The sequence below is a fragment of the Macaca nemestrina genome, chromosome 12, assembly GCF_043159975.1.
Source record: "Macaca nemestrina isolate mMacNem1 chromosome 12, mMacNem.hap1, whole genome shotgun sequence".
In the NCBI taxonomy this organism is placed as follows: Eukaryota; Metazoa; Chordata; class Mammalia; order Primates; family Cercopithecidae; genus Macaca; species Macaca nemestrina.
This window is the reverse complement of record NC_092136.1, coordinates 52,271,934-52,299,442: the sequence shown is the minus strand read 5'-3', so window position 1 is coordinate 52,299,442 and position 27,509 is coordinate 52,271,934. Positions and strand designations below refer to the sequence as shown.

The following is a 27,509-nucleotide window of genomic DNA, read 5'->3' as shown; positions in this document are numbered from 1 at the left end:
CACCTAAATCTAAAACTTAAAACTATAGAACTTCTAGAAATAAAAACCACAATGCATAAAAGAACAAACCGACAATTGAACTTCATCAAAATCAAAAACTTCTGATCTTCAAAAAACAGTGTTAAGAGAATGAAAAGAAGCTATGCGCAGTGATTCAAGCCTGTAATCCCAGCACCTTGGGAAGCTGAGGCGGGACGATAGCTTGAGCCCAGGAGTTCAAGACCAGCCTGGGCAACATAGTGAGACCATTTCTACACAAAATTTTTTTAAAAATTAGCCAGGAGTGGTGGCAGGCATCTGTGGTTTCGGCTACTTGAGAGGCCAAGGTGATAATATTGCTTGAGACCAGAGGTTCGAAGTTGCAGTGAGTCATGGTCATCATGCTACTGCACTCTAGCCTGGGCAACAGAGCAAGATGCTGTTTCAAAAAAATTAATAAATAATAGAGACTAAAAACACAAGCCTCAGACTGGGAGAAAATATTTGCAAATCATGTATCTGACAGAGGACTGACATGTAAGCTATATAAAGAACTCTCAAAATAACGGGAAAAAATGTGAGATACGCAGATAAAAAAATAAGTACATCAAATGATAGCGTCACTTGTCATTAAAGAAATGCAAACTAAAATGACACTGTTACATCATTACACATTAGAGTGGCTAAATGAAAAGACTGACTATATCAAGTGTTGATGAGTACGTGTATGAAATGGAACCCTCATACACTTGTGGTAGGAATGGAAAATGGTACAACCATTTTAGAAACTGTTTCAAAAAACAGTTTGTTTCTTAAGAAATTAAACATAAACTAGCCATATGATTCAGTCATTCCATTATGTATTTACCCAAAAGAAAAGAAGACATTATCCATAAAAAATGATTTGTAAACAAACATTCTTAGCAGCTTTATTTGTAACAGCTCAAAACTTTATTTGTAACCTAAATGTCTATGAACAAGTGAAAGGATAAACCATTTGCGATATATCCACACAATGGAATACTACTCAACAATAAAAAAGAAAGAACTACTGACACAAGTTACAACATGAATCAATCTCACAATAATTACACTGAATGAAAGAAGCCAGATCTCTCCCCACCCCCAAAAAATAAATTATATAAAATTCTAGGAAATACAGAATAATGTATAGAGCAACAGAAAACATATTGGTGGTTTCACAAAAAAGGAGTATTAAGAGTTCAAAGGCGGCCGGGCGCGGTGGCTCACGCCTGTAATCCCAGCACTTTGGGAGGCCGAGGCGGGCGGATCACAAGGTCAGGAGATCGAGACCACGGTGAAACCCCGTCTCTACTAAAAATACAAAAAATTAGCCGGGCGCGGTTGTGGGCGCCTGTAGTCCCAGCTACTCGGGAGGCTGAGGCAGGAGAATGGCGTGAACCCGGGAGGCGGAGCTTGCAGTGAGCCGAGATCGCACCACTGCACTCCAGCCTGGGCGACAGAGCGAGACTCCGTCTCAAAAAAAAAAAAAAAAAAAAAAAGAGTTCAAAGGGAAGGGTTACAAAGGGCACCAAAGAAGTTTTTGAGTGTGATGTATATGCTCATTATCCTAATTATGGTAAGGTTTTATGGGTGTATATATATGTACCAAATTGTATACCAGAATTGACCTCTTGGCCAAAACACAGCTGCCTGAGAATACCATAATAGAAAACAAATACTTAACCATTTCAATTACACTTAAGTAACAAAAGTCATGCCTTTCTTCTTCTAATAGTCCTTTCTTTTCACACTTTTCTTAGCAGAGTGCACTAAATTCCTTCTCTCACCAATCTATATAGATTCTGGCATCCTCTTCTTGTAATATGGTCCATGGTCCCAAGAAACCAAAAGCATTTCTACAATCAGATTAAAAACATCTACCATCACCAACTGATCACCACTTGAAAACTTCACAAACCAACGTATACTACCCAGTAAACTTACTACCAAAGCCCAAATCAGAACCCTTAATCATGATCCTCTGAGATCACAATTTTCTTAAACTGAGGAATATCAATCACTTCCAAGCACCTCTAGTTACACAAACAAATCCACCTTAAACAAAAAAGAAAATATTTCCATTTTTAAATTTTGCAGCTTTACGACTTAATAATGCTTCTGTTTTCTTTACTATCAACTTTTCACTTTGTTTCAAAATAATGCTTTGAAGCATAAGGTGAATCAACAGGCAGTAAAGTTTCTAAAAACCTTTAAATCTTATTAAAATGGTCACTCTCAGAAGCAAGTATCTATCGCTTCTCGGCCTTTTGACTAAGATCAAGTGTAGAAGCAAACTTTAGAATGCAAATCTGGTATGAACTTCTGCATATGATTTCGTCACCTAATTTGTTTAAAAATTCTAATTACAGCAACAGTTTTCAATGGCAGGCAGGTTCCTAAGAACTGAAGAAAAACATAAGGGTCTCGTTTTGTTCAATGAAACTAGATACTCCTACAAGGGGAAAAAGTTTATAATACTAAACTAATACGTACAGTTTTTAAAATCCAACAGTACTGCAAAGTTTATAACAAAAACCAAGCCATTTTTTGAATGGGTAAACTGTAGTACAGTCATACCATAGAAAATTATTCAGCAATTTAAAAAAAACTATTGATATCTACAACAAATGTGAATGGATCCAAAAGCATTACACTGAATGAAAAAACCCAAACCCAAAAGTTTATATGCTATATCATTCCACTTATATAATGTTCTCAAAACAACAAACTTATAGGGATATAGAACCAAATCCGGGGTTGCCACAGGTCAGAGTTGGAGAGAGGGTGTAACTATAAAGGGGTAACATAAGAGAATTTCTTTGTGGTGATAGAACAGTTCTATATCCCGATTGTGGTGGAAGTTACATGAATCTATACATATGATAAAATATCACAGAACTATGTACCAGAAAAAAGTGCATGTAAAAATTGATAAAATACAAGAAAGGTCAATAATGTAGTTATTAGTATTGTACCCATGTCAGTTTCCTGGTTCTCATAATGTACTAAAGTTATGTAAGATGTTATCATTGAAGGAGGCTGAGTAGAGTACCTGGGAACTCACAGTATGATTTTTTGTGACTTCTTGTAAATCTAAAATTATTTCACAATGAAAAAGCTTAATATATATAACAAAAGGGGCGATAATGTGGAGACAAAAAAACACTAAACTATGATAAATTCAGGAACATAAAAAGGTATCCATAAAATAAGGACAGGAATGCTGCAATTTTAAAAAAATTAAAGAATAAGAAAAAGTTCTGAGAAATTCAAAATAATAGCAGAAATTTTTACAAGGTTACTAGAAGGGTTGAAAGAAAATATTGAATATATCCTTAAAAGAACAAAAATACAAAGAAATGGAAAATAAGAAAGCATTTAAAAAGAGAACTAATGAAGGAGGTCAACATTCAACTAACATATGTTCTACAGAGAACAGAGAAAATAGACAGGAGCACATTTTCAAGGAAATAATATAAGAAAAATTTCCATAAGTAGCTGATATAAGTAGCACTCATATCAGAAAACTGTTGACAAATACACAAAACTGTAATATAAAAAACTATACATAGCTCTGTAAAAAACCATGTATGTCTCCATAAAAGGCTATATACATGTTTTTGTCCATGTTTCCTGGCTCATAACTCCCATTGCCCTTGTTATAATGTTGGGGGCACTTTAGGCCTCAGAAAACAGAATCTCTCTCTCTGACCTTCACCTGCCCTCTTTTCATGGCTCCTTTTTCTCTCCAAGGCAGGCCTTAGAAACTAAAAATACATTCTACTCTTCCCCTGCCTTTCTGTAATGGAGCTGACCATAAAGAAATCCCCTGACCTACTTTGCTTATAGGCCATAGGCCCCTCATTTCAGAAGGTGTCCTGCCTCATACCCTGGAGTTTGAGTGTGTTTTTTTTCCACTGACAATATTCCTATCCATTTGAATTAGTCGGACCTCAATAAAGAAGCAATATTTTAAATCCTATTTTTATTCTGGGAGAAAAATTAGCTGACTTTTTTTTTTTTTTTTTTTTTTTTTTTTTTTTACTATTCTAACAAATACCATATCCCCTGTTGCAGTTTTTTAAACTAAAGCTTTTAAATGATTTTACATTAATATATTTTTGAAGCAACTGATTTGCTTTTTATAAGGATCATTAATGTGTTAAGTCAGGATTTAGCAAACTATGGCTCATGGTCCAAATTCTACCCATTGCCTGATTTTGTAAATAAAGTATTATTGGAACATAGCCATGTCTATTCATGATTATTGTTCATGGCTGTTTTCATGCTACAATGACAAAGTTGAGTGATTAGGACGGTGACTGTAGCCAACAGAGTCAAAAATATTTACTATCCAGCCCTATACAGAAAAAGTTTGTTGATCCCTATATTAAATGTCAGTAACTATAATATAAAAAATGCTATCAAACTTCTAAATAGATTTGATAACAATTTCTCTCTCATTTCCTTTTTTTGGTCAATTAGCCTTCTATAAACTTTCTGCTCTTCTGCTTAATATATGGTCAGTTTCCCAAGGAACAAAGGCTTAATAATGGAAAAGGGAAGTTCTCAACTGAAGAATTAGTTAAATTCTCAAAGATCACCTGTAAGTCTGTTGTCGGATATGTTTTTCCCATAAAAATATTTTTCAAATGATACTTAAATCCCAGATTACCCCCACAAAGACAACTTCAGCAAGAAATATATATAACCTAAAAATAGTTTTAATACTATTTCTAAATCCTGACATCTTTCCCTTCTTCCTAAAATCCCATTGCAGCAGCAGCAGCAGTAGCAGTAGCAGGGCCTAAGAGTATCTTGTCAAATTTCAACTGAAGTCACATGAAGACCCAGATACTAACGTAAGGTGATAAATGTTATAAGGGAAAATAAAGGTAACAAAAACAGAGTGTCACCATTTTGAATGGTCAAAGTAGAACTCTCTGAGGGGGAAATGTCTAAACAAAGACCTAAATATGTAAGAAATAGAACTATGAAATACAGAAGGGAATAGCAAATGCTAAGGCCCTGTGGTAAGAATCATCCCTGGCTTTTTCAAGACATTCAAGAAGCCCAGGGTTGCTGGAGCATAGAAAATAAGAATGACCATGTTAAAAAGGTACCTCTTAGGCAAGACTAGAACAAGATTATGACAGGCCTTGAAGGAATGTTTAAAGGGTTTTTGCTTTTGTTTGAGTGAAATGGGTAGCAATGAAGTGTGAATTAAATGATCTAATTTACGTTTTAACAGAATCACTTTAGCTGCAAAGCAAACCATGGGAGAATAGGAGAAAGGAGGCAAAGGTAAAACCAAGAGACCATTTCAGAGGTTACTGTAAATAATCAGGCTAAAGCTGAAAGTGACTTGGACCAGTGTTATGGCAGAGTTACGTGTTAAAGAGTGTACTAGACTATATATTTTGAAGAATATGCCTCTGAAATTTACTGATGGATGAAATGTAGGAGGTGAGAGAAAAAGAAGAGTTAAGGATGACTCCATGATTTTATCCTGAGCAACTGGAAGAATGGAAGTTCCATTTACTGAATGCAAGTGAGAGAGTGAGAGGACTAGGTTTAGAAATGTAGGTATGTCTTAGACATGTTAAAAGTGAGATGCTTATTACACGTCTGAGTGTACATAAGTCTGTGTATACTTACGGACACATAAGTCTAAAGTTCAGGGGAAAAGTCTAGGCTAGAAATACAAATTTGGGAGTTGGCAGTCACTACTTAACATTCTTCAGCAACTTCCTAGCATGAAAATTTTTTTTTAAATAGCTAGCCACTATTAAAAATTGTTCAAAGCTAAATTAATGGTTGAACAGGTTTATTGTGTATCTGCTGAAGAGTATTTGTTCAATAAATATTTACTAAGCAACTACATTGTGCCAGTTACTGATCTTGGTACTGTTAATGATTGAGAAGAATATTATAATGCATGCATACACAACCAATATTTTTCAAGCAATGCTTTTAAATATTATAATTTCTTTAACTTTTGGAGTATAAAAGATATGAAGTACAAATACAAGACTCAGTTTTTAAAATATTTATCAAATGATTGTGAATATTTTAATAAATTACTTTTACAGACAGATTTTGATGGAGTCTCACTCTGTCGCCCAGGCTAGAGTGCAGTGGCGCACTCTCAGCTCACTGCAACCTCCACCTCTCGGGTTCAGGCAATTCCCCTGCCTCAGCCTCCCAAGTAACTGGGACTACAAGTGCCCACCACCATACCTGCCTAATTTTTTGTATTCTTAGTAGAGGTGGGGTTTCACCATGTTGACAGGGCTGGTTTTGAACTCCTGACCTTGTGATCTGCCTGCCTTGGCCTCCCAAAGTGCTGGGATTACAGGCGTGAGCCACCACGCCCAGCCACAAAACAGATTTCTAAAGACAAATCACAGCCATCCCACAATCACTCCTTCCAAATGACCTTTGAAAACATAACCTTTTTCTATTAAATTCTCTCCATTATGCCTTTTATTCAATCCTAAATATCAAAATAAAAATTAAAAATCTATAATGTAATTAGATTGATGAAATTAAAGACTAAGAGAATTTCTATCAGAGGCCCTTTGATGTTTTTGTAATTCAGTATGTCTAACTATCCTAAGAAATATCCACAGAAACACAGAACCTTAGTTTAGGAAAAACCCTTTAGAAAATCTAGTCCAAACACTTATCTAATTCCTGAATCTTCACCTAGAAAGTGTCCTCGAATTGGCTGACCTACTGCTAATGACAGGGAAGGGGAACTTTCTCTTTTTAAAATTTCATTCTAGACTTGGAAAGTTCTGACTCTTAGGCTGTTTTTCCTTAACATTAAGGCTTAAACCTTTTTACCTAACCCAAGTTCAGGGTTTTGGCCCAGGTTATTCTTTGTTGTAAAGAGGCTGTTGTTTGCATTATAGAATGTTTAGCAGCATCCCTGGCCTCCATCCACCAGTATGCTAGTACTTCCTCCAGCTCCCTAACCAAAAATGTCCCTAGACATTGCCAATGCCCACTGGAAGACATAAAATCACCTGGGCTGAAAACAACTGCCTTAGTTCTACCTGCTGGGACCAAATAAAAACAACAACAATGCTAACACTTGGGCATTTAGAACAATACTGGGCACCTTAATCCTCAAAACCATCCCAATTTTACAGCTGAGAAAATGGAAACTTAGCGGCTAAGCAAGGTGCCTGAAATCATATAGTTAATTAAGTGCTGGATCTGAGATGTGACCCAAGGAGTTCAATTTCAGAGTTCATGCTTCTAACTTCAAACAAGTCTGACTCAAACCATGTCTAACTGCTTTTCAAAGGAAAAGTCTTAAAATATCTGAAGACAGCTCTTATCATGACATTCCTTAATATCCAACCAGAGCTGTCACAAGATTTCTTTTTTTTTGAAAAAGATTCTCACTCTGTCATCCAGACTGGAGTGCAGTGGCGTGATCTCCGCTCACTGCAACCTCTGCCTCCTGGGTTCAAGCAATTCTCGTGCCTCAGCCTGTCAACATAGCTGGGGTTACAGGCGTGCACCAACACGCCCAGCTAATTTTTGTAATTTTAGTAGAGACGGGGTTTCGCCATGTTGTCCACGCTGGTCTCAAACTCCTGGCCTCAAGCAACCTGCACACCTCAGCTTCCCCAAGTGCTGGGATTACAGGTGTGAGCCATCACGCACAGCCCAAGATTTCTCTTAAATTCTTAGTTCCTTAAACTGGCAACATATCCAACTTTTTCACATCCTTCCTTTTGAATATACACAGAACTAAAAATAATAATACTTTGGTATTCAGCACAGTTACTCTATTCTTCTTTTCCATTAATTGAGATGGATTTTTTAGGGGAGGGGTGAGGAAGAAGATGGGAAGCCATATGGTACTTTTGTCTTATATCTAGTTTACTGCCAACAGCCACCCTCAGGTCTTTTTCATATGTGATGCTGTAGAGCAGTGCTACCTTAATGTATCCTGGTGTTTTAAAGGCCTTACGAATATACTCCCAAAAAGTTCATCTAAACTTAGTACAACAACTCAGCCTCAAAAATTATTTTGGATCATTTAGTGTATTATTTACTATCGCTCACTCCTCATTGTCACTGATAAATTTGATAATTTGCTTTCTCCATATAAGCAATATGACAAAGCAAAGAACAAAGCCACCTTTCAAGATTAATCAGTCTCTGGATGGGATCATTTAAAGTCAGAATTGGTGTAATTAATTATCACAATCAGCTGGTAGCTAACTTATTGTTCCCCCACCTTACTCTCAAGGATATCAAAATGACTTTACCAAAAGTTAAGCTTAAGTCCAAATATATCATAGCGTTGCTAGTCTACTAACTGCATCAGAGAAAAATCTAAGCTGGTCTGACAATCTAATTTTAACAAACCTATTCCTAATCATTTTTAAACTGTTTTTCTTCAAGTTAGTCATAAATGAGTCCTTTCCATTTTTAATTCCAAAATCTCCTACCTGTTTCAAAATCAAGCCCAGAATCTCCCATCTCTTAGCAGTTCTTGTATTCTCAGAAAATCTTCAAAGATCACACATAATAACAATAATTTTAAGGTGTTGCATGCAGTTCCTTTTATAAGATGTTTTAAATAGCCCAGAAGACAACTCACTTAATCAGATGCATTCTTTACCTCTATACTCATATTGGTCTTTATGTCCTTCCTACCAATGTTTGTCTTATTTGTATTTCTGTTAGAGATGGGGGTGGCTTCCTCTTCGACTTTGACAAAGAAGCTTCAAGAGCTAAAGATTTTTCCCCCTCATTGTCATGCATTATTATTATACTTTCCTTGATTATTCTTCTTACATTAAATGTAATATAAGAAAACTTTTTTGGTGGTCTTGGCATTTTTCTGAAGTCTCAGTTCATCTGAGCTCTAGTTTTCCTGATTTTTTATTTATTTTGTATACTTTATTATGGTTATCTTACTATTTGCTTTGTTTTAAAAGTAATGGGTATGTCTTTAAAGGCTTCACTGTGTAACGACACTGAAGATCTTTCTCTGTCAGAAAACTAATCAAAATTATATTTTTACTTAACTCCTTACAACATTCTTTCTTTTTGGAGATATTTATGCTGTGAAATCATGCTAATCTTTTCTCTGATCAATTATCAGAAAAATGTGGATTGGTGAAATAAATTACAAAATATATATGTACAAAACACTGTGTAATCTTTTAAAATTATGCAATAGAAGATCACTTCATGACTAAAGGATGTTCATAATTAAATTTCTTTTTTTTCAAGGATAGGTTACATAACAGTACTACAGTAATGTCTTTTTAAGTGCATATGTGTTATTTTATATTTTCATGTATACATAGAAAAAATAGGCTATATGACAAAATATTTAGTTTTCTTTTGACAATAGAAAAACTTATTTTCATTTTATTCTATATGTTTTTCTGGGCTTACCAAATTTACCTAATGAATATGTACCATTTTCACAATAAGACAGACATTATTATCTTAAAAGAATCAGCAGAACCAGGGGAAAGTATCCTACAAAGTATAAGATTAAAAGGTCTGGCTTGAGATTCTGCTTTTAAAACTCTATTTAACAAGCTTAGAAAAACATTTCTAGACCCTAAGCCACAAAAAAGGTCAATACAACATACCACGAACAGAACTATATAAATAAGTCATGACAACCATAAGATGACCATTCAAACTTTTAGAAATTAAATGGGGGAAATTAAAAGAACTTCCTTACACTTCAAGGAAAGAATGTTATAAACCATTTAAATACATTAAAAACAAAGTAAATGTAAAATGCTGTATATCCCAAAAGTCCATATAAAATTAAGGATCAGCAGGATAAGGGTAATAAAGACAGAAGGAATAAAACCATTATTCAAAATGTTTTAAATTGTTGTAAAATTTCCTAATAAAGTGAGCAATATCATCTGTTAAGATTTAAAATCTCACAGGAAAAACCATTATCCTTATTTAGAAATTTTGTCTGGTTGAAAATTAATATTCACTAATCCAAAACCTCAGTGGCAGTAGTTAGATCATCTATTCAGATTCTGGGTTCTTTGACTTGAAAGAAAGTCATTTTAACTAATTAGAGCTTTATCATTTAAGTACATTCAGTTCTGTAAAATACTATACATAAATGGTTCAGTTAACCCTTAGTTCATCCAAATGTAAAAATATATTCAATTCCTTCTTTAGAAAATTATTTCAATTATTTCATTTATCTTGAATTTATTTTCAAATACATCAAAAATATTATTTCAAAATTACTCTCTCCTTAAATTTTTAATGATATTCATAAAAAACAACACCAAACACAATGCATCAAACCCACGAAAACAATAAAAACATATTTCATTTATTTTAAGTAACTTGTCATTAAACTGAAAATCAGACATATGATCTTTTATCTTTAGTCATGTAAATGATCATAATAAAACAAAGGTCACACATATCCCTCTCAATCTTTCTTTCAAATTCATATATGTAAATAATTATAACCCAGAGATATCATGTAATAAATGAATACACACCTTCCTTTAGTATATGTCAAGGTAGACACACAAAAACAAGAAAAAAATTTTGAAATCAGAGTATAAAGGGACTCTGCTCTTTCAAACAATGAAGCACTGAAAGCCAGGTCAGCATCCTTGGGCATTACTAGGAAACTTTAGCACATCTGATATTTCCATCATCTTCAAGATTCCTCTGAACAATCAGAAAATTCCCCAATCTCCCCCTACCTCACCTGTCCATAGACTTCCTTTAGCTTCCTCCCTCTACTGTGTAATAATGCTGTTGCAATATTTAGGCGTTAAATGTTCAGAGATACAACCCCCTCTACATATTAATTCAGTTTATTTTCTCACAGACACTGACTCAGCCGTGGGTTGTGCAGCACTGACGTTTCTAACAAAACAGCATCGTGTGAGCTGTGATCGTCCCATTTCTCCATCTCTGAGCAGTGATTGGATATTGTAATTGATAGACAGGCATAACAAAACGCAGGAGTTGAGGGCTTAGAGATATGTAGATATGTTGCCAAATGCCATCTGTAAAGCTAATTCTAGCTCTGCCAGCTTGCCAGGGTTTAGAAAACTAGGATACAGCTAACTTTCTTTTTCCTTTCAATATTTTATTGGGTATCCATTCTGGACAATAAAGCTCTTTAAAATCAAAGAGAAAATATTATTGTACTTAATTAAGAATCCACTCAAGAACTATTCTTTAAAGCAACCAAACTTTTGCATTTCTAAACTGCTGCTAGGGCTATGAAGTGATTTAAAAGGGAAACTGGAACGTTCAGACTTTTGCAGTCTCAGGAGAAACGAGCATGCGTACTTCCATGTGGGAATGAAACCTTGCGGCATAGTCCATACTCAATGTATCATCCATTTATCTTTAGTAACCTGAGTGGACTGCAGACCTGAGTTTTATATGGTCATATTCCACCCAATTCAAATATATAAGAGCTTTTAGTGTAACATCTATCTAGACATTTTAACCTCCTTATACAGAAAAAGTGCTTTTCTTTTTCTTTTTTAAATAGCAAAAACTCCTCTAACTCAAAATTTAAAAAGAAGTTGTCACAAAACCAGACCAAATACATTTCAACTGAAATGATCTTTAACATCTTCAGCAGGCTATCAAACTGTTCTATATAGATATCACACAAGTATACAACTAATGCACTCTCTATATAACTATACAACTACTCACCCAGAAATAAGTTGAGCAACTTATAAACAAATTCAGTAATTTTAAAACTAATTTTAAACCAATTCAGTAAATCTTATACAAATTCAATCATATAGACCTGCTGAGAGACCACAGGCACCCTAAAAGTCCATCCATGTTCAGATTAGTTTCTCTAACTGTAAACAAATTTTTTAAAGAGATATATACCTACATTCAAAGGAAAAGTTTAAAAAAGAAAGCACCTTTTACTGAATATTCCCAACACAAAAAAAGATAAATATTTGAAATGATGGACATGCTACTTACTCTGATATGATCACTGTATGATACACAAATCATATCACTATGTACCCCATAAATATACACGATTATGTGCCAGTTTTTTAAATTTTTTAATCTTTTGAAAAAAGAAGAAAGAAAATGATCAAAAGTAAAATGTAATACTTAAATAACTTTTTAAAGTACCTAAAGTTGTTTAGATAGAACAGAAACCACAAGGCAATGCTCCCAAACTCTCAAACCTTCATGGTAAATACACATTAGATAGTAACTGTTGCTGTTACTTTTATAAATCAAAAAATTTATTTTTATGCTAGCCAGCAAGGAAAAGTAGGGAAAAAATCAAAAGTACAAGACTAGAAAAAGTCTGGCTATTCCAAAACATAAAAAGAACAAAACACAAATTTCAACAAGACAAAATTTAGATTATCTATAAAAACCAAACAATAAAGTATGCTTATTTCCTTACGTTATAGATTTAAATGCCCAACTGTTCAAGGTGACAATGTGCCCAATTTAAAAACCGTATTTCTCAGTCTCCCTGATCCAGAGATGGCCATATGACATGATTCTAGCCAATGACTGGTTTATAAGCAGATATCTGCTGGAAATTTCTGAGAAATTTAATTTCCTGATATAAATGAAGCCCTTTTCCATTGTACCCTTTTTCCTTCTTGTCTAGAAAGTGAACATGATATCTGGAACTATAATATCCACCTTGTGATAATGAGAGGAAAGCCAAGAAAATAAGAGATTTTTGACCCTAACATCCTTAAGCCACTAAACATGCATCTGCCATTGCCTCTCTCTGGATTTCTTATATAAAAGAAAAATAAACCCCTAACATCAGCCAGTGTTTAGTCTTGTTTTCTTTTACTCAAACATACCTAAATAAAATACACAATATTCAAAAAAGGAATGAGAGTAGGAGAGGCATGATGAAACAAAATCAGCCATGAGTTGGTAACTTAAAGCTAGGTGATGAATACCAGGGGTTCATTACATCTGTTCTATTTTGCATGTATTTAAAATACACCATAATAAGCTATTTAAAATTTGAAAAAGAAAACAATGAGAAACTTGTTTATAAATCCCAGCTCTGCTATTTACAAGTTGGATGGTCCTGGGCAAGTTTACTAATTTCGTTTTTTTTTTCATTTGCCAAATGGGAACAATAATACTATCCACAGAGCTCCACCTTCAGTTCCAGGCAAGGTAATCTGAAGATCCCTGCCAGAAATGTCCTCCATCTACCTAATACTCTAATCATCCAGGATTAGGCTCAAGTCTCATTTTCACCTACTCAAGCTGATAATGATTCCTTCTCTGAACCCTTATTTTACAACTCATTACCATAGTTTAAGTGACTTATTGTCCTCTAATAGTTCCATACGTTGACACTAAACCATTCCATAACAGTACACTTTTGAATCTCTCCTGAACTGAAGGCAAGTTCTCATTAATACCTGCTATTACTTTTTAAAACCTCTCAATTAATTTACTAATAATTCAAAAAGTAACACTTTAAAAAAGTCAAATCATACTTTGTAAGTGTCCTAAGTTATACGTTCCTAAGCATATAGGGACAGGAGGTCTCTAAAAGTTCTTCCTTGAGCAGATTTTCCATGAATGAGGCTAAAATAAACTCATTTAAAGGACTTCATAGTCTTTGCATTAAAAAAAAAATCAATTCACTGGTATTTATTTTCCATTTTATTTTAATGTTCTTCACTCAAATAACCCTAAATACTGCTGCAGTCTACCTAAAAATAGCTCCAATTAGCTTGTTGTGGTGGTGGTGCATGTCTGTAGTCCTAGGTACTCCAGAGGCTGAGGAGGGAGGATTGCTTAAGCCTAGGAAGCAGAGGTTGCAGTAAGTTGAGATGGTGCCACTGCACTCCAGCCTGACTGACAAAGTGAGAACCCATTTCCAAAAAAAAAAAAAGTAAAAACAGCACTAAAAAGGTTACTGATGTTACAGCTATCAAGAAGAGCTTTGGTATTTGTTATTGACAATGAAACAATAATGAAAAATGTACTGTTCATTTTTATAAATTTTTCCTGTTGTTATGTATGTAGCTTTTATAAAACAATGGCTTATTTTCTCCCTTGTCACCTCTTCATTATATAATGCAGTATTATACCTCAGCAGAAAAACAGCAAGAACTAGGATGAATACTATATAATTCACTTGAAAAAAATACACATATATATATATAAGATAGTAGATATAAATACAGCCCCACGTTTAATGTGATAAAACCAATACTTTTTTTTTTTTTTTTTTTTTTGAGACAGAATCTCACTCTGTCACCCCGGCTGGAATGCAGTGGCCTACTGTAACCTCCGCCTACCAGGTTCAAGCAATTCTCATGACTCAGCCTCCCAAGCAGCTGGAATTACAGGTGCATGCCACCATTCCTGGCTAATTTTTGTATTTTTAGTACAGATGGGGTTTTGTCATGTTGGCCAGGCTGGTCTCAAACTCCTGACCTCAAGTGATCTGCCTGCCTCAGCCTCCCAAAGTGTTGGGATTAAAGGCATGAACCACCACACCTGGTAAAACCAACATCTCTTTAATCTAAATGACAAAATAATTTCCATGAAATAGAGAAAAAGAACAAAAGCCCCAGTATGGATGCTGACACACACACACACACACACACACACACACACACACACACACACAGAATGAACAAACATAAAAAAATAAAAAAACACCCATACCATTTGGCATGGACTTATGAATTATAAAAAAGTCAACTTAATACTAACATTTTAGACCTCATCACATTAAAAGTCCACAATAAAGGTGAACATATTATCAGGAGACTTAAAAAGTACCAATCACTCAAATTTTCTAGCTATAGTGTATGAAGTATCTGAACTATTTCTTTAAAATCACAAAATTTCATTATTACAATATAACGGCTTTTTTTTTTTTTTCAAGAAAGCTGGTATTTGTTATCAGTGGTAAGGAGAAATTTATATTCAAGTAAGTTAAATGCTCAATAATATGCCCTAAATAATATTCATAGAAGATTTTGCTTTATGAAAACATGCTTACATACCTGTAATATGTGAGGTTTCTGAGTTGTCAATTAACATCTTAAAATTTCAGATCAAAGTGTATAAAATGAGGTATTCCTCATTAAGTTACACAGCAGAAAATGAAAGTTTTAAAAATAATAGATAGATGGGCTGAAACTTGAAATGAATTTTATTTCATGCAGCAAACTTTAAATAAACCAGTGGAGTCATTCCAGAAAGATTAATTTTTCTCATTAATAAGAAGGATAACAACACAATATAAACTCAGATAGTTAAAAATGTAGGAAGCAAACACTGACATAAATCTATATATTATCCTGTGTAAGGTATACAATGTATTTAGACACAAAATACATTCCTATTAGAGAGTTTTAAATACAAAGAACTAACCTGTCATGTGAGAGTCCCCAGTTAAGTAAATTACAGCATTTATTCATGGAGTCAACTAGGGAGATTTTTACCATCTTTAGAGACAGAAATACAAATATTAAAAAATTAAAAAGAAATGTTTCTCCAACAGTTATCTATGGAGACAGATAAACATTCATAATGTTTTGTAAAATATCCTCCATCCTCTGACAGGAATTGCCACAACCAAATGCAGCAGTATTCCTTACAATCAGTTTCAGCAGAGTTTTCATACGCGAAATACATGTTTTCTACCTACCTTGAATGTTTATAAAGTTTACGAGGTCTACTATGCAATTTCCGATCCCAATTCTCTGGATCACTGGAGTTACCGTCATAGGGATGAGGCCGTCCTGCCATCCCACTCCAAGCTTCCTCACACTACTGCTCTGAAAGCACACATGTAGCACCCATAACCTACATAAAAGAGCAGTGTTGACCTTTAAATCTATTCCATGCAGAATAAAATAGTCATAGAATTGTACAGACTTGATATTATTATTATTGTGATATATTTTTAAAGTGATGAATAGATTATAAAATACTAACCATACAAATGCCACAAATCAAATTAAAATAAACACCAGAGGTCTTTTTAGGTACTTTTCATTTGATTTGTCTATTAAATCTGCTACCACTATGTAACAGTTTAATAATGTGCTATTTATATTTAGTAAATATACTTAAACAACTGCTGTATAGGTACCTCATGTATCCAAATATCATTATGGTACCAAAAAGGCAAAAACAATTTCACAGAATGATTCTTTTAGACAAAATTTCACTTGGAACACATTTCCTAATTACTAAAAGCTTAAGATGCTTAGGAAACCATATAGTAAAAACAAATAACCAATGTTATTATTTCTTTAATGATTATTTCTTTAATGAAGTTAAAAACTCTGAATAGAAATTTAATTTTTACTCAAAAATAAATGTATGTAAACATTCTGATGTTTCCTTATAGTGCAATAACCATAAAAATGTTTTATCAATTCAATTCATATACTTCATGCCTTTTCACATGTGAGGCTTGTGCTATTTCTACTACAGTCAAATGAAATGATAAGGAAACTCACTTAACAACAGCTTTACAGAATACCTGAGCTAAACACTTTTAAACCACATTCACTATCCAATTTAATCTTCACAATCATCTTGCAAGGTAGGCATTATGATCCCCATATACAGACTAGAAAGCCTCAGAATTTTAGTAACTTTGCCAAAGGTCACAATGCTGCTAAACGGTATTATAAAGAACAATGATAATTCACTATATAGAACAAAATCTTGATCTTGAAAAATGCTGAGACTAAAGTATTTGTTTGGAAATAGATGATTTGATTTTCAGAAATTGCAGACACCAAAAGAGAAACCAAATGAAGTTAAACAATTTAAACAAAGTTATACAATTTGGACTGGAACTCAGGTTTCCTGACACCCACTCCTGTATACCTTCTATATACTTTTCCAAGCTGGATTTGATGGGGGGAGGTGAGGTAGAGTTGTACATAAAAGTCAAAGGGAAATTCCAAAACTGGGAAAATACTATACTTTCCTGAGTTTTTTGCTATTTTTGAGACGGAGTCTCGCACTGTCGCCCAGGTTGGAGTGCAAGTGGTGCGATCTCGGCTCACCGAACGCTCTGCCTCCCAGGTTCACGCCATTCTCCTGCCTCAGCCTCCCGAGTAGCTGGGACTACAGGCGCCTGCCAGGACGCTCGGCTAATTTTTTGTATTTTTAGTGGAGACGGGGTTTCCCTGTGTTAGCCAGGATGGTCTCCATCTCTTGACCTGGTGATCCGCCCGTCTCGGCCTCCCAAAGTGCTGGGATTACAGGCTTGAGCCACCGTGCCCGGCCTGCTTTCCTGAGTTTTATGTAGTATTGCAGTAAAATTTCACAAAGAAATTATATATTTATTATATTAAATGCTCATTAAATGCTCATTTAATATAATAAATATATAAATATATAGGTAGATCCATGAGTTAAATAAAAATAAAAGACGGAGACAGGAAGAACTACTGATTCAAATTCTTCCTTTGAATCAATGACTGATGCAAATTCCTGAGCAAATGCCACATAGTTTATTTGCTGCCTGCTCCTGGAAAAGGAACCCTATTTCCTATTTGTTATTTCCTTAAGAATGACTGTATCATAAATCAATCAGGTATTAGATGATATAAAAACCATGAATTATTTTGTACATAAAAGTATGTCGATCTCATCTGAATTTTAGATTATAAAAATAAAAATGTATTCAATACAAAAAAACTTTTAAAAACCTCAATTTTGTTTTATGACTAGTTATCCGTACTGAAGAGATGAGGTCAAAGAGAAGAAAATGGGGAGAATGAACAAATCGGAGAAACAAAGGAGAAAGTCAGAAAAAAAGTAGTCACCAAATGAGATACAAAAGGTATAAAGATAGCAGAAAGAAACAATGAGAGAAAATAAGAGGTAGAAGTTTGGTAGATTCTGTAGAATGAGATTTAGAACATTTTTCCTTATTCTACATATCCTCAAGTATAAACTATTTCAGGGATTAAGTTTTCTTTTCTTTCTTCTCTCTTTCTCTGTCTTTCTCTCTCTCTCCTCTTCTTTTTCTTTTTCTTTAACTCTTTCTTTGAACTCTAGGCCTCAAGTGATCCTCCCACCTCAGCCTCCCAAGGTGGTGAGATTACAGGCATGAGCCACCGCCCCCAGCCATTTCTTTCGAGACAGGGTCTCCATCTGTCACCCAGAGTGGAGAACAATGATGCAATCATAACTCACTGCAGTCTCCAACTCCTGGGCTCAAGTGATCCTCCCAATGCAGCCTCCAGAATATCTGGGAATACAGACTAACATATCTTTGAAGAGCATTTTATCTCTTCCTTATCCTTAACTATCAGATATTCTTCTGAATAGGATAGCCACAGATGTCCACTGAGGGAAGAATGATCCTAAACCATGGGTAGCAGTGACCAAAAAGCTAACTACGAGGAACAGATAAACAAGGCAAATTCAGATTCAGATTTTCTACCACTATTACACTGGATGGTAAACAGGTGGCAGGAGGGAAATACCTATATGTTTTCCTAATCAATCCTACTTAATCAGCATGTATTTCACAGCAAGCCATAAGAAAGTAAAGAATGTTCAGATGAAAGTGCTCAAAAATCAGCTGAAAAATCATATTCACATTTCATTTGTCAATAAAACTTAGGTATTACCACGTGAAAGATTTTTCCCCAGCCCTCACTCCCAGTAGTCATAGGGTTACAAGCATACTAAAAAAATAAGTGAAATTCAAGTTGAGATGTTTGGAAAAACTATGCCTATGTTTGCCTACACAAACATAACGTGTTTTATGTTTGTGTAAAAATACACAAAAATGCTAGTGTTTTAAAATTTTATCAATAAGCTACGTTATAACTGTAAATGGTTGAAAGGCCACTGGCACATGTTATATACTATTTTATAATATCTAATAATCTCTTCATTTTTAACCATCCTCTGTGCCATATTCAGTGACAATATATTTGTCTGATTTCATTCATTCATTCATTCAGTCAAGCACTTACAAGCATTTACTATAATATGCCAATATGCAAGGTGGTGAAGTAAGTTAGACATTATTCCTGTGCTCAAAAAACTCATCCTGGAAAGGGGAAAAAAGACTTCTCTCATGATTCCATATCCTGCATCTCTCTCCCACCTGTAGCACTTCTATTCAAGTTCTACTGTTGCCTCATCCTTCACCCTCATTAAATCTTGGCGTTCATTAGGATTCCATCTTCCTCTCTTCTCTACTTGCTGGGTCGAGAGAGACAGGAAACAAAACAGAAATGAGGACCAAACCCTTGCAAACATCAGGATTTATATACTACATAGAATCTATGTTTGCATTATTACTATCTGAATTCTTTAATAGGCACCCCAACTTCAATGGTCAGTCTCATCATCTTGGCCTATCACATCAATTAATGTCATTTCTACTCATCAAGCTAAAAACTTTGAAATCATCCTTTACTTCTTTCTCATTTCCCCATACCAAGTCTACTTTAGAATCTTCTTTTGACTCCTCTCCCTTTCATTCATACGACTGCTGCCTTTATTTAAGCCCTTATCATCTATCAGTAAAAATGTTGGCTGACCTCCTTACCACCGTTCAATTTCATACTGGCTTTGTTGTAATCAGAACGGCCTTCCTAAAAACTGAATGGCTCCTCATTTCCTATATCTACACTCCTTACTATAAAAAGGTCCCTCAGAATCTGGCACTTGAATCCCTAATGTCTAGACAAACTAAAGTTTATTGTTGTTTGGATCTTGTAATCATCAAAAAATAATTACCAGACTACTGAAAACAAAATTACCAGACTACTGAAAACAAAATGAAAATATCTCACTATTCATTACTACGTTTAGGCATGATAGAAATAAATTTAAATTCAAAATAATCTAGACATCATCTGTACAGAGGCTGGAACCACTCGGCCTGTTGGCTAGGGGCAGGCATTCAGGAGACTGCCAAAAGTTAACTGAGAAAAGGATGATGCAATTACTTCCCCTTCTCTTGGACATTCTGTCCAAACAGGAGGTGGGGGTTGCGGGATAGAATCTTCAAAACTACAGTAAAAAAATAAATAATTGCTCCTTGGGACACTATTTCCAGATAGTATCAATTAATGGTAATGATATATGCAAGAACAAAGACAAATGCACAGTGTATGGAGACCACTTATTCTATTTTCATTATCGATGTTCTAGGAAGTTTATATATTTTCTCCTATTTAAACCTTAAAACAACTCTATATTATTATCCTGTTTCATATATGAGGAAATCTTAGAGATAAGATTAAAATTCCATTCTAACAAAAAGCCCATGTTATTTCCAATGTACCAAGCAAGGTATATAAAAATTGGTACTTTTTTCAAGTCCAATAGAGTTTAAAGGGAAAAAAAAGAATTGTATTTTTGCTTATTACCAACAATGTGCCTTTTAAACCTCAGCCATCTTGTGGTTTCATCTGTCCTATTAAAATCTTACTCTTAGTCCATTTTCCGTTGCTGTAACAGAATATCTGACACTGGGTAGTTTATAATGAACAGGAATTTATTTAGCTTATGGTTCTGGAGGCTGGAAAGTCCAAAAGCAATTCACCAGCAGGCAAGGGCCTTCATGCTGTGTCATCTATAACAAAAGGTAGAAAAGCAAGAGAACTTGGGCAAGAGAAAACACGAAGGGCTGGGCTCACTTTTATAATAACCAGCTATCTTGATAACTGACCAACTCCTGAAATTAACTACATTAATCCATTTATTAGGGCTCCATCCTCATGATCCAATCAACATTTATTGGGCCCTTCCCAGTACTTTCACAATAGGGATAAAGTCTCCAACACATGGATTCTTGGGGACAGAGTCAAACCATAGCATACTCTAAATAGTGTCGTTACGCAACAGCTTTTCTATTGATGTAAAATTATTTTTATCTCTCAAACTTTGCAGACAAAATATTTCAAGGGCAGCCATTACTAGAAAGACCTGATAGATAAGAAAGGGAGAACAGTGAAGAGGATAGAATTACATAGTGATACTAGAATCAGACAACAAGGTTTGCCTTCAGCTACAGAAGTCCAAATATCCAAATATGTGGATGGTAAATACTGACCAGGAGGAAGCCAAGATGACACCTGAGTCAGCTAAATGACCTAAAGTGACATTCTCTATGTGGAAAGGACCAAAAGGAGGAGAGATAGCCCTAAAGAACAAATTAATCACTTGATACTGGCAGACAAAAGAGCAAACACCTGAATGTTCACAAAGTTAATTTTGTTCTAACTACAAAGAAGGCCTTAGAGGGGTCTACATGAAGGAAGAATTTTAAGGACCAGAAACTTAAAGATCACTTGATGAGCTTCTATCCTTAGGAACAAAAGAAAGACTGTACCACCAAAAACACAGAAAATGTATGATATGGATATAACCATCATGAAAATGTTTATAATTTCCTCTTGATTGCTAATCTACTCTAAATTCTCCCATGGAGTGTAACATAAATCCAAAAATTAATTGACAGAGAACTGAACAGTCATTTTTAGCAACATCAAGAACTGAAAGAGCTTGAGGAACTGCAAACTATCACAGATAATAATGTAGGACAAAGAAAAGGTGGAAGCAACTTTTAAAAGAAAAGGAGATCAGACAGATGGAAAGAAACTTCTTGCAAACACAGCCAGGTGAAGTGCTCATGCACACCTCCAACAGAAAGCAATTATTTAAATCAGGGTACACTATAAAAAACAACTATTTAAGGGCACTGGAAAGTGTCCAAAAGCAGACAGCAGTGAAAAAAGAGCTTACTCTTGAAAAACTACAACTAGAAGCAACAGAATCATGAGTTCAGTTCGAAGTTTTTTTGCTGAGTGGCCTCCCCATCCCTCACAAATATGGTGAAGGAAACCAGACAGCCACACAGCTCAAAGTGGCAGAGAAAACCTCAGAGCTGAAATTTCAGGTAGACGTAATGGAAGTGAAGGAAACAAAGAAAGGTGAGGCCCAAAATCTGTGCTCAAATCCAACTTGATAGCTAAAATACACATGTACGGGAGGTAGGGGAGAGACACCAGGTAGAAAAAGCAGGCAGAGACCGTAGAGAACTCTACCCTTGAAAGCTGCATGGCACAAGACATGATTTTGATGTTTTCTAAGCTGAATGTATTCCCCAACTGTATACACTTCCAGCAGCAGAAAGCTGAATCCCTTACTGGTTAGGGTATCAGAGGACAAAGACCACTGCTAGCAGGTAAACTGGAGATTAAGAGGGAACTCCCAGAAGAACCCAGAAAGAGGGTGAATTCCAAAATGTGAGTATAATCTCTGTCCAAATTCTTGGCTGACCACCAAATTACAGAGGTGCAGGAAAGCCTTCCCTTTGCCCTGATCCCCAGGAAAACAAGCTAAAAAATTAAGTAGTTGGAAGAAGTAAGAAATAAGCACAGATGGCAGCTGCTATACACTGCAGGGGAAACAAGTTTGTCGTTTGAATCCAAGCAAGTTAACATTCTCTAAAACAATAACAAAACAACAACAACAAATCCTCATAAAAATATTACAATGCCCAGGTTTCAACCAAAAATTATGAGACATGCAAAAAATTAAAAACAGTAAAAGGCAGAAAACAGAAACTCACTCCAAGTTGGTCCAGATGTTAGATTTAGCAAACGAAGACTTCAAAGCACCTATTATAAATATATTCAAACAATTAAAGAAAAAGTCTGTACAAAGAACTAAGAGAAGAGCACTGTCTTGATGATTGACACAAAGGGCATCTCAGTAGAGAGGTGGCAACTGTCAAAAGAAATGGAAATTCAGCTCTACCTGAAAAGAACAATGACTAGAATGAAAAATTAGATGGATACAATGGCACATGGAGATTAAAAAAAAAAAAAATCAGGGAACTTGGAAAACAGATCAATAGAAATTAACCAATCCACAGAATAAAGAGCAAGAAAGACTGAAGAAAATTGAAAAGAGATTCGGAGACAGGAGGGACAGTATCTAATAATAAAGGTAGGTAAGTTACTGAATACACACAAAACATGAATGAATCTTAAAAGCATTAGATAAGTGAAAGAAGCCAGACTCAAAGGTTACATACCATATGATTTCATTTCTACGACAATCATTGAAAGGCAAAACTATAAAGACAGAGAACAGATCAGCCAGGAGTTAAGGCTGAAGAGATTACACAGGGACAGCACAAAGTAATTTTGGTGAATGATGAACTATTCTGTACCTTAATTGTGGTAGTGGTAAACACCTGTATGCTTTTATCAAAACTGACAGAACTGTATATCAGAAAGAAATAATTTTATTGCATTTAAATTTTAAAAGAAAAAACCAGTGATGATTTTAATTAATACTTTAAAGCATCAAATATATTAGCAAGGCATAATGAAACCACTTTTTGATCAAAAACCCCAATCACACTGTCCCATTACCATACCAAGCATAGTTAATCAATAGCCATCCTTCCACTGCCACAAACGACATACATAAACTTTGGATAAAGAAAACTGGTGAGTTTTCATTTCTACTTCTGCCACAATAGTGAGTAACGAAGAGGTTTTAGAATCAGAAAAAAACCTGTATAACTTTGTAAAAGTTTCTTGACATTCAAGACCCCAATTTCCTTAAATGTGAAATGAAGAAAATAACACAATTCTCATTATTTGGTGGTTAAAATCTACTATTATTTTAACCACCAAAGTGTTAGACAGGATACCTTATGTAACACAGTGCTAGGCACAATGCTTACTCTCTTTAGTAGGCAACCTAATATAAATTTTGTGTATATTTCATTAGTTCATTCACGCCTAAAGGTTTTAAGATTTTGCTCAGCCCTTGTTTAATTACACATACCACTACACTAATACAAAATGAATACATCTCCTTTCTCTCCCTGACATGATATACAGTACTATTTGTCCTAGAAAAATCTAGAACCAATCTAAATGTTCATCAAGTTAAGAGGTTAAAAATCTGCACAATATATCATGAAACCAGTAAAAATGAGATATATAGATGATGTTACGGAAAATATTTCAAAATATATTGTTAAGCTAAAAAGCAAGATACAGATATGCATTATGTAATCCCATATTTACACACAAGAAAAACAAAAACAAAAAAACAGAAAAAAGAAAATTAAAAAATTAAATACACATACACACACACACTCATCCATGCTTGTATATGTTAAGATAAAATGTCTAGAAATATCATATAAAACTAAAACTAGTTGCCTCTGAGGAAATGCTGGAATAAGGAGACTTACTTTTTGTTGTATCTCTTCATAGTATTTGAATTTTCTACATATTATTTTCACAATGATAATATTGGGGAAGATTTATTAAAAAGTGTTTCGAGGTGATGGTGTTACAGAAATTTTTTTCCTTGTTTAATTTTACTGCTTAAGTGCAGTTTTGTAAATTTTTTAGGATTGCTTAAATATAGGCACTACACATGCACTGACAGAATATGTTTCTGCCACATGTCCCCCATTAGACTATAAGATCCTTGAGGGCAAGAACAAAGTATGATTCAGGTTTGTGTCCCCTCAGACTAGTACAATTTGTATGTAAGCTTTTACAAAATGTTAACTACATTAAGAAGAAAGAGGCTGGGTGCGGTGGCTCACGCCTGTAATCCCAGCACTTTGGGAGGCCAAGGCAGATGAATCACAAGGTCAGAAGTTCAAAACCAGCCTGACCAACATGGTGAGGCCCCATCTCTACTAAAAATATAAAAATTAGCCGGGCATGTTGGCGGGCGCCTGTAATCCCAGCAACTCAGGAGGCTGAGGCAGAATCGCTTGAACCTGGGAGGTGGAGGTTGCAGTGAGCCAAGATCGCACTACTGCATTCCAGCTTGGGCGACAGAGCAAGACTCCATCTCAAAAACAAAAAAAAAAAAAAAAAAAAAAGAAGAAGAAAGAAACTGACGGACATTTCACTTAATACAATTTACTAGTGCAGAGGAAATAAGAATCACAAAGATTTATAAGCAGTCTTTAACTTTTAGTTGTTTGTCTTAAAAGAATACTGTCATATACCTGTACTCATGTTTTAGTTATGGCAAAGAGCACCAATCACGTGAATCTTACTTTCAAATAAGCAAAACCTGTAACAATTCAATTTCTAATGCTCTCAGGAAATGCATATCAAGATAGTGGGGATAAAAGAGAGAAAATATCACATCCCTGAAAACATTTTTCAAGATATTACCAAACAAGTCCTAAGTTTCCCCGAAACATTCCTTAAAGATGTGCCTATTTAAATCTCACAGAAGCCCTTTCAATTGTTAAGGCTTGTCCTTTTCTGATTTGTTACAGTTAAAACAAGACAAGCTTAGCTGAGAACTTTATTCAGGGTATTTTTGTAACCGATTGAATTGTATGTATCTAATTTCACCACATAAAATTAAAGTGGCCAGGTATGGTGGCATGCACCTGTAATCCCACCTACTTGGTAGGCTGAGACAGGAGGATCACTTGAACCCAAGAGTTCAAGGCCTGCCTGGGCAACAAAACGAGACCCCCAGGTCTAAAAATAAAAAATTATATTAAATTTAAAAATTAAAAAGATTTTAAAAAATAAAATAAAATTAATTTATTCTTTCATTCAAAATCTATTTATTGAGTACTTAGCACCTTTCAGGTATTTTGATAACTGCTAGGGAGACTCCAACAAACAGATTTAATAAAACTGCATGGTATTCCCATTAAAATTAGGATCTGTTATTTGTTTTTATTTATTTATTTATTTATTTAGAGACGGAATTTCGCTCTTGTTACCCAGGCTGGGGTGCAATGGTGCAATCTCAGCTCACTGCAACCTCTGCTTCCCGGGTTCAAGTAATTCTCCTTCCTCAGCCTCCCAAGTAGCTGGGATTACAGGCGTGTGTCACCACGCCTGACTAATTCTGTATTCTTTTCAGTAGAGACAGGGTTTCACCACGTTGGTCAGGCTGGTCTCGAACTCCTGACCTCAAGTGATCCTCCTGCCTCGGCCTCCCAAAGTGCTGGGATTATAGGCATGAGCCACCACACCCAGCCCTGTTGTCTATTTAAAGGATGATCTCTAATTCACCGAGATGTTAAGACTTCCAAAGTCAGCTCAGTCAACCCTTGATGTTCCAGAGGTGATTTGTATATAAAATCTTTGTGCTAATTGATTTTATCACTTTTATAGAATTTCTTTTCAAATTTTGCTGACTTCTTAATTAAGGCATTAACACTTCAGTAAATGAAGTGTTACTCGTTTGTTTCTTTCCCATCACAAACAGCTCAATAAATGTTTGAAAATCTTTCCATGTTTTAAGCATTTACAAAGTACCTACATTACATGATTAGCATTGTAAGTAACTAGACGTTGTTTAGTTTATAGGCTACCTTCTTAAAACTCAAAAGGTGTATTTTTTAATATCCTAAAGAAATAACAATGTTTTACTTTTCTACTATGACCAAAAAGTGTTGACTTCAAAACCAGAAACACCTTAGTTGAAGTAAACCATCTTGACATAATATCAATTAATACAGGCAATGCTCCTGAAGCTGATGCCTAAATCAAATGAGATTACAGTCAATTCTTAAGAAGCAACACCCTTTAAACAAAGTCAGACAATATTTTAAACAATACTTTTCCTTCCATGATGCCTTTTTATGTTTTTTCATATAATGTTTATTATGCTGTTCCATTTTAACCTATTCATTATTCCCTTTACCTTCCATTCCTTTCAGATTTTTGCCTATCAGCCATCAATTCAACAGGCTAGTAACGGCTCTATTAAATATGATTCAAGTGCCAGACTGCAGCACTGCTCAATAGGACTTTCCATTATCACAACAGTGTGATAATGGACATGTTCTATGTCTGCACTGTCTGAAAAGTTTAAGGAATCTAAAATTTGCCCTGAGACAAAATACTTGCTCACAAAGAAACATTTTACACATCTTTGTGTCTTGGTACTATAGGCAGTGTTCCATTTTAATAAAATTAAAAATGTTCTCATATTCAAAGATCTTTGAATTAAGGCTCATTTCAATAACTAAAAGTCTGTGGTGCATGAAGAGACAAACCAACCAATATAAGAGAATTAAAGGCCCAGAAACAGAGCCCTAAAACATAAAGAACTTCAATATATGATAAAGTGATAGCTCAAGTCATCGAGAAAAGACAGACACTAATAAATGGCATTGAAACAACGGAATAAACATTCAGGAAAACATGAAACTGGATTCATACCTCATACCACATACTAGGATATACTCCAAATGAATCATCTATATAAATGTAAAAACTGGTACCATACAAATACTAGAAAAAATATGGGTGATTTAACTGACAACCGGGAAGGAGAGAAAGCCTTTCCTATTTGCCTATGAAAAACACCACTACTTGCAAAAAGCACAGAAAAAAATAAAGTTTTAAAAACAAGTAATTTTTTTTAAAAGGAATAATTTCATAGTATATAAAGAGCTCCTTAAAGAAGGAAAGAAAAAGACAACTTCTCTTCTCCAAAAC

At 34.8% G+C, this 27,509-nt stretch overlaps 1 protein-coding gene across 14 annotated transcripts in view; it reads right to left on the bottom strand.

The window, feature by feature from the left end:
- Nucleotides 1-27,509, bottom strand: part of LOC105486909 (BTB domain containing 10) — an 83,377-nt gene that overhangs the window by 47,351 nt on the left and 8,517 nt on the right. For 4 of the 14 annotated variants that reach the window (XM_011750038.3, XM_011750042.3, XM_011750041.3 and 1 more), the window contains 2 exons: nt 15,695-15,852; nt 1,791-1,859 (listed from right to left, as the gene is read on the bottom strand). The exons of 3 other annotated variants lie outside the window; for them this stretch is intronic. In XM_011750038.3, coding sequence (XP_011748340.1) covers nt 1,791-1,859; nt 15,695-15,795 — 170 coding nt within the window. In that variant the 5' untranslated portion in view covers nt 15,796-15,852. Of the gene's footprint in view, nt 1-1,790; nt 1,860-10,532; nt 11,818-15,694; nt 15,853-19,135; nt 19,234-20,408; nt 21,402-27,509 lie in introns of those variants that run through there. 7 more of the 14 variants (XR_011610805.1, XM_071075074.1, XM_011750040.3 and 4 more) reach the window with 6 other exon arrangements.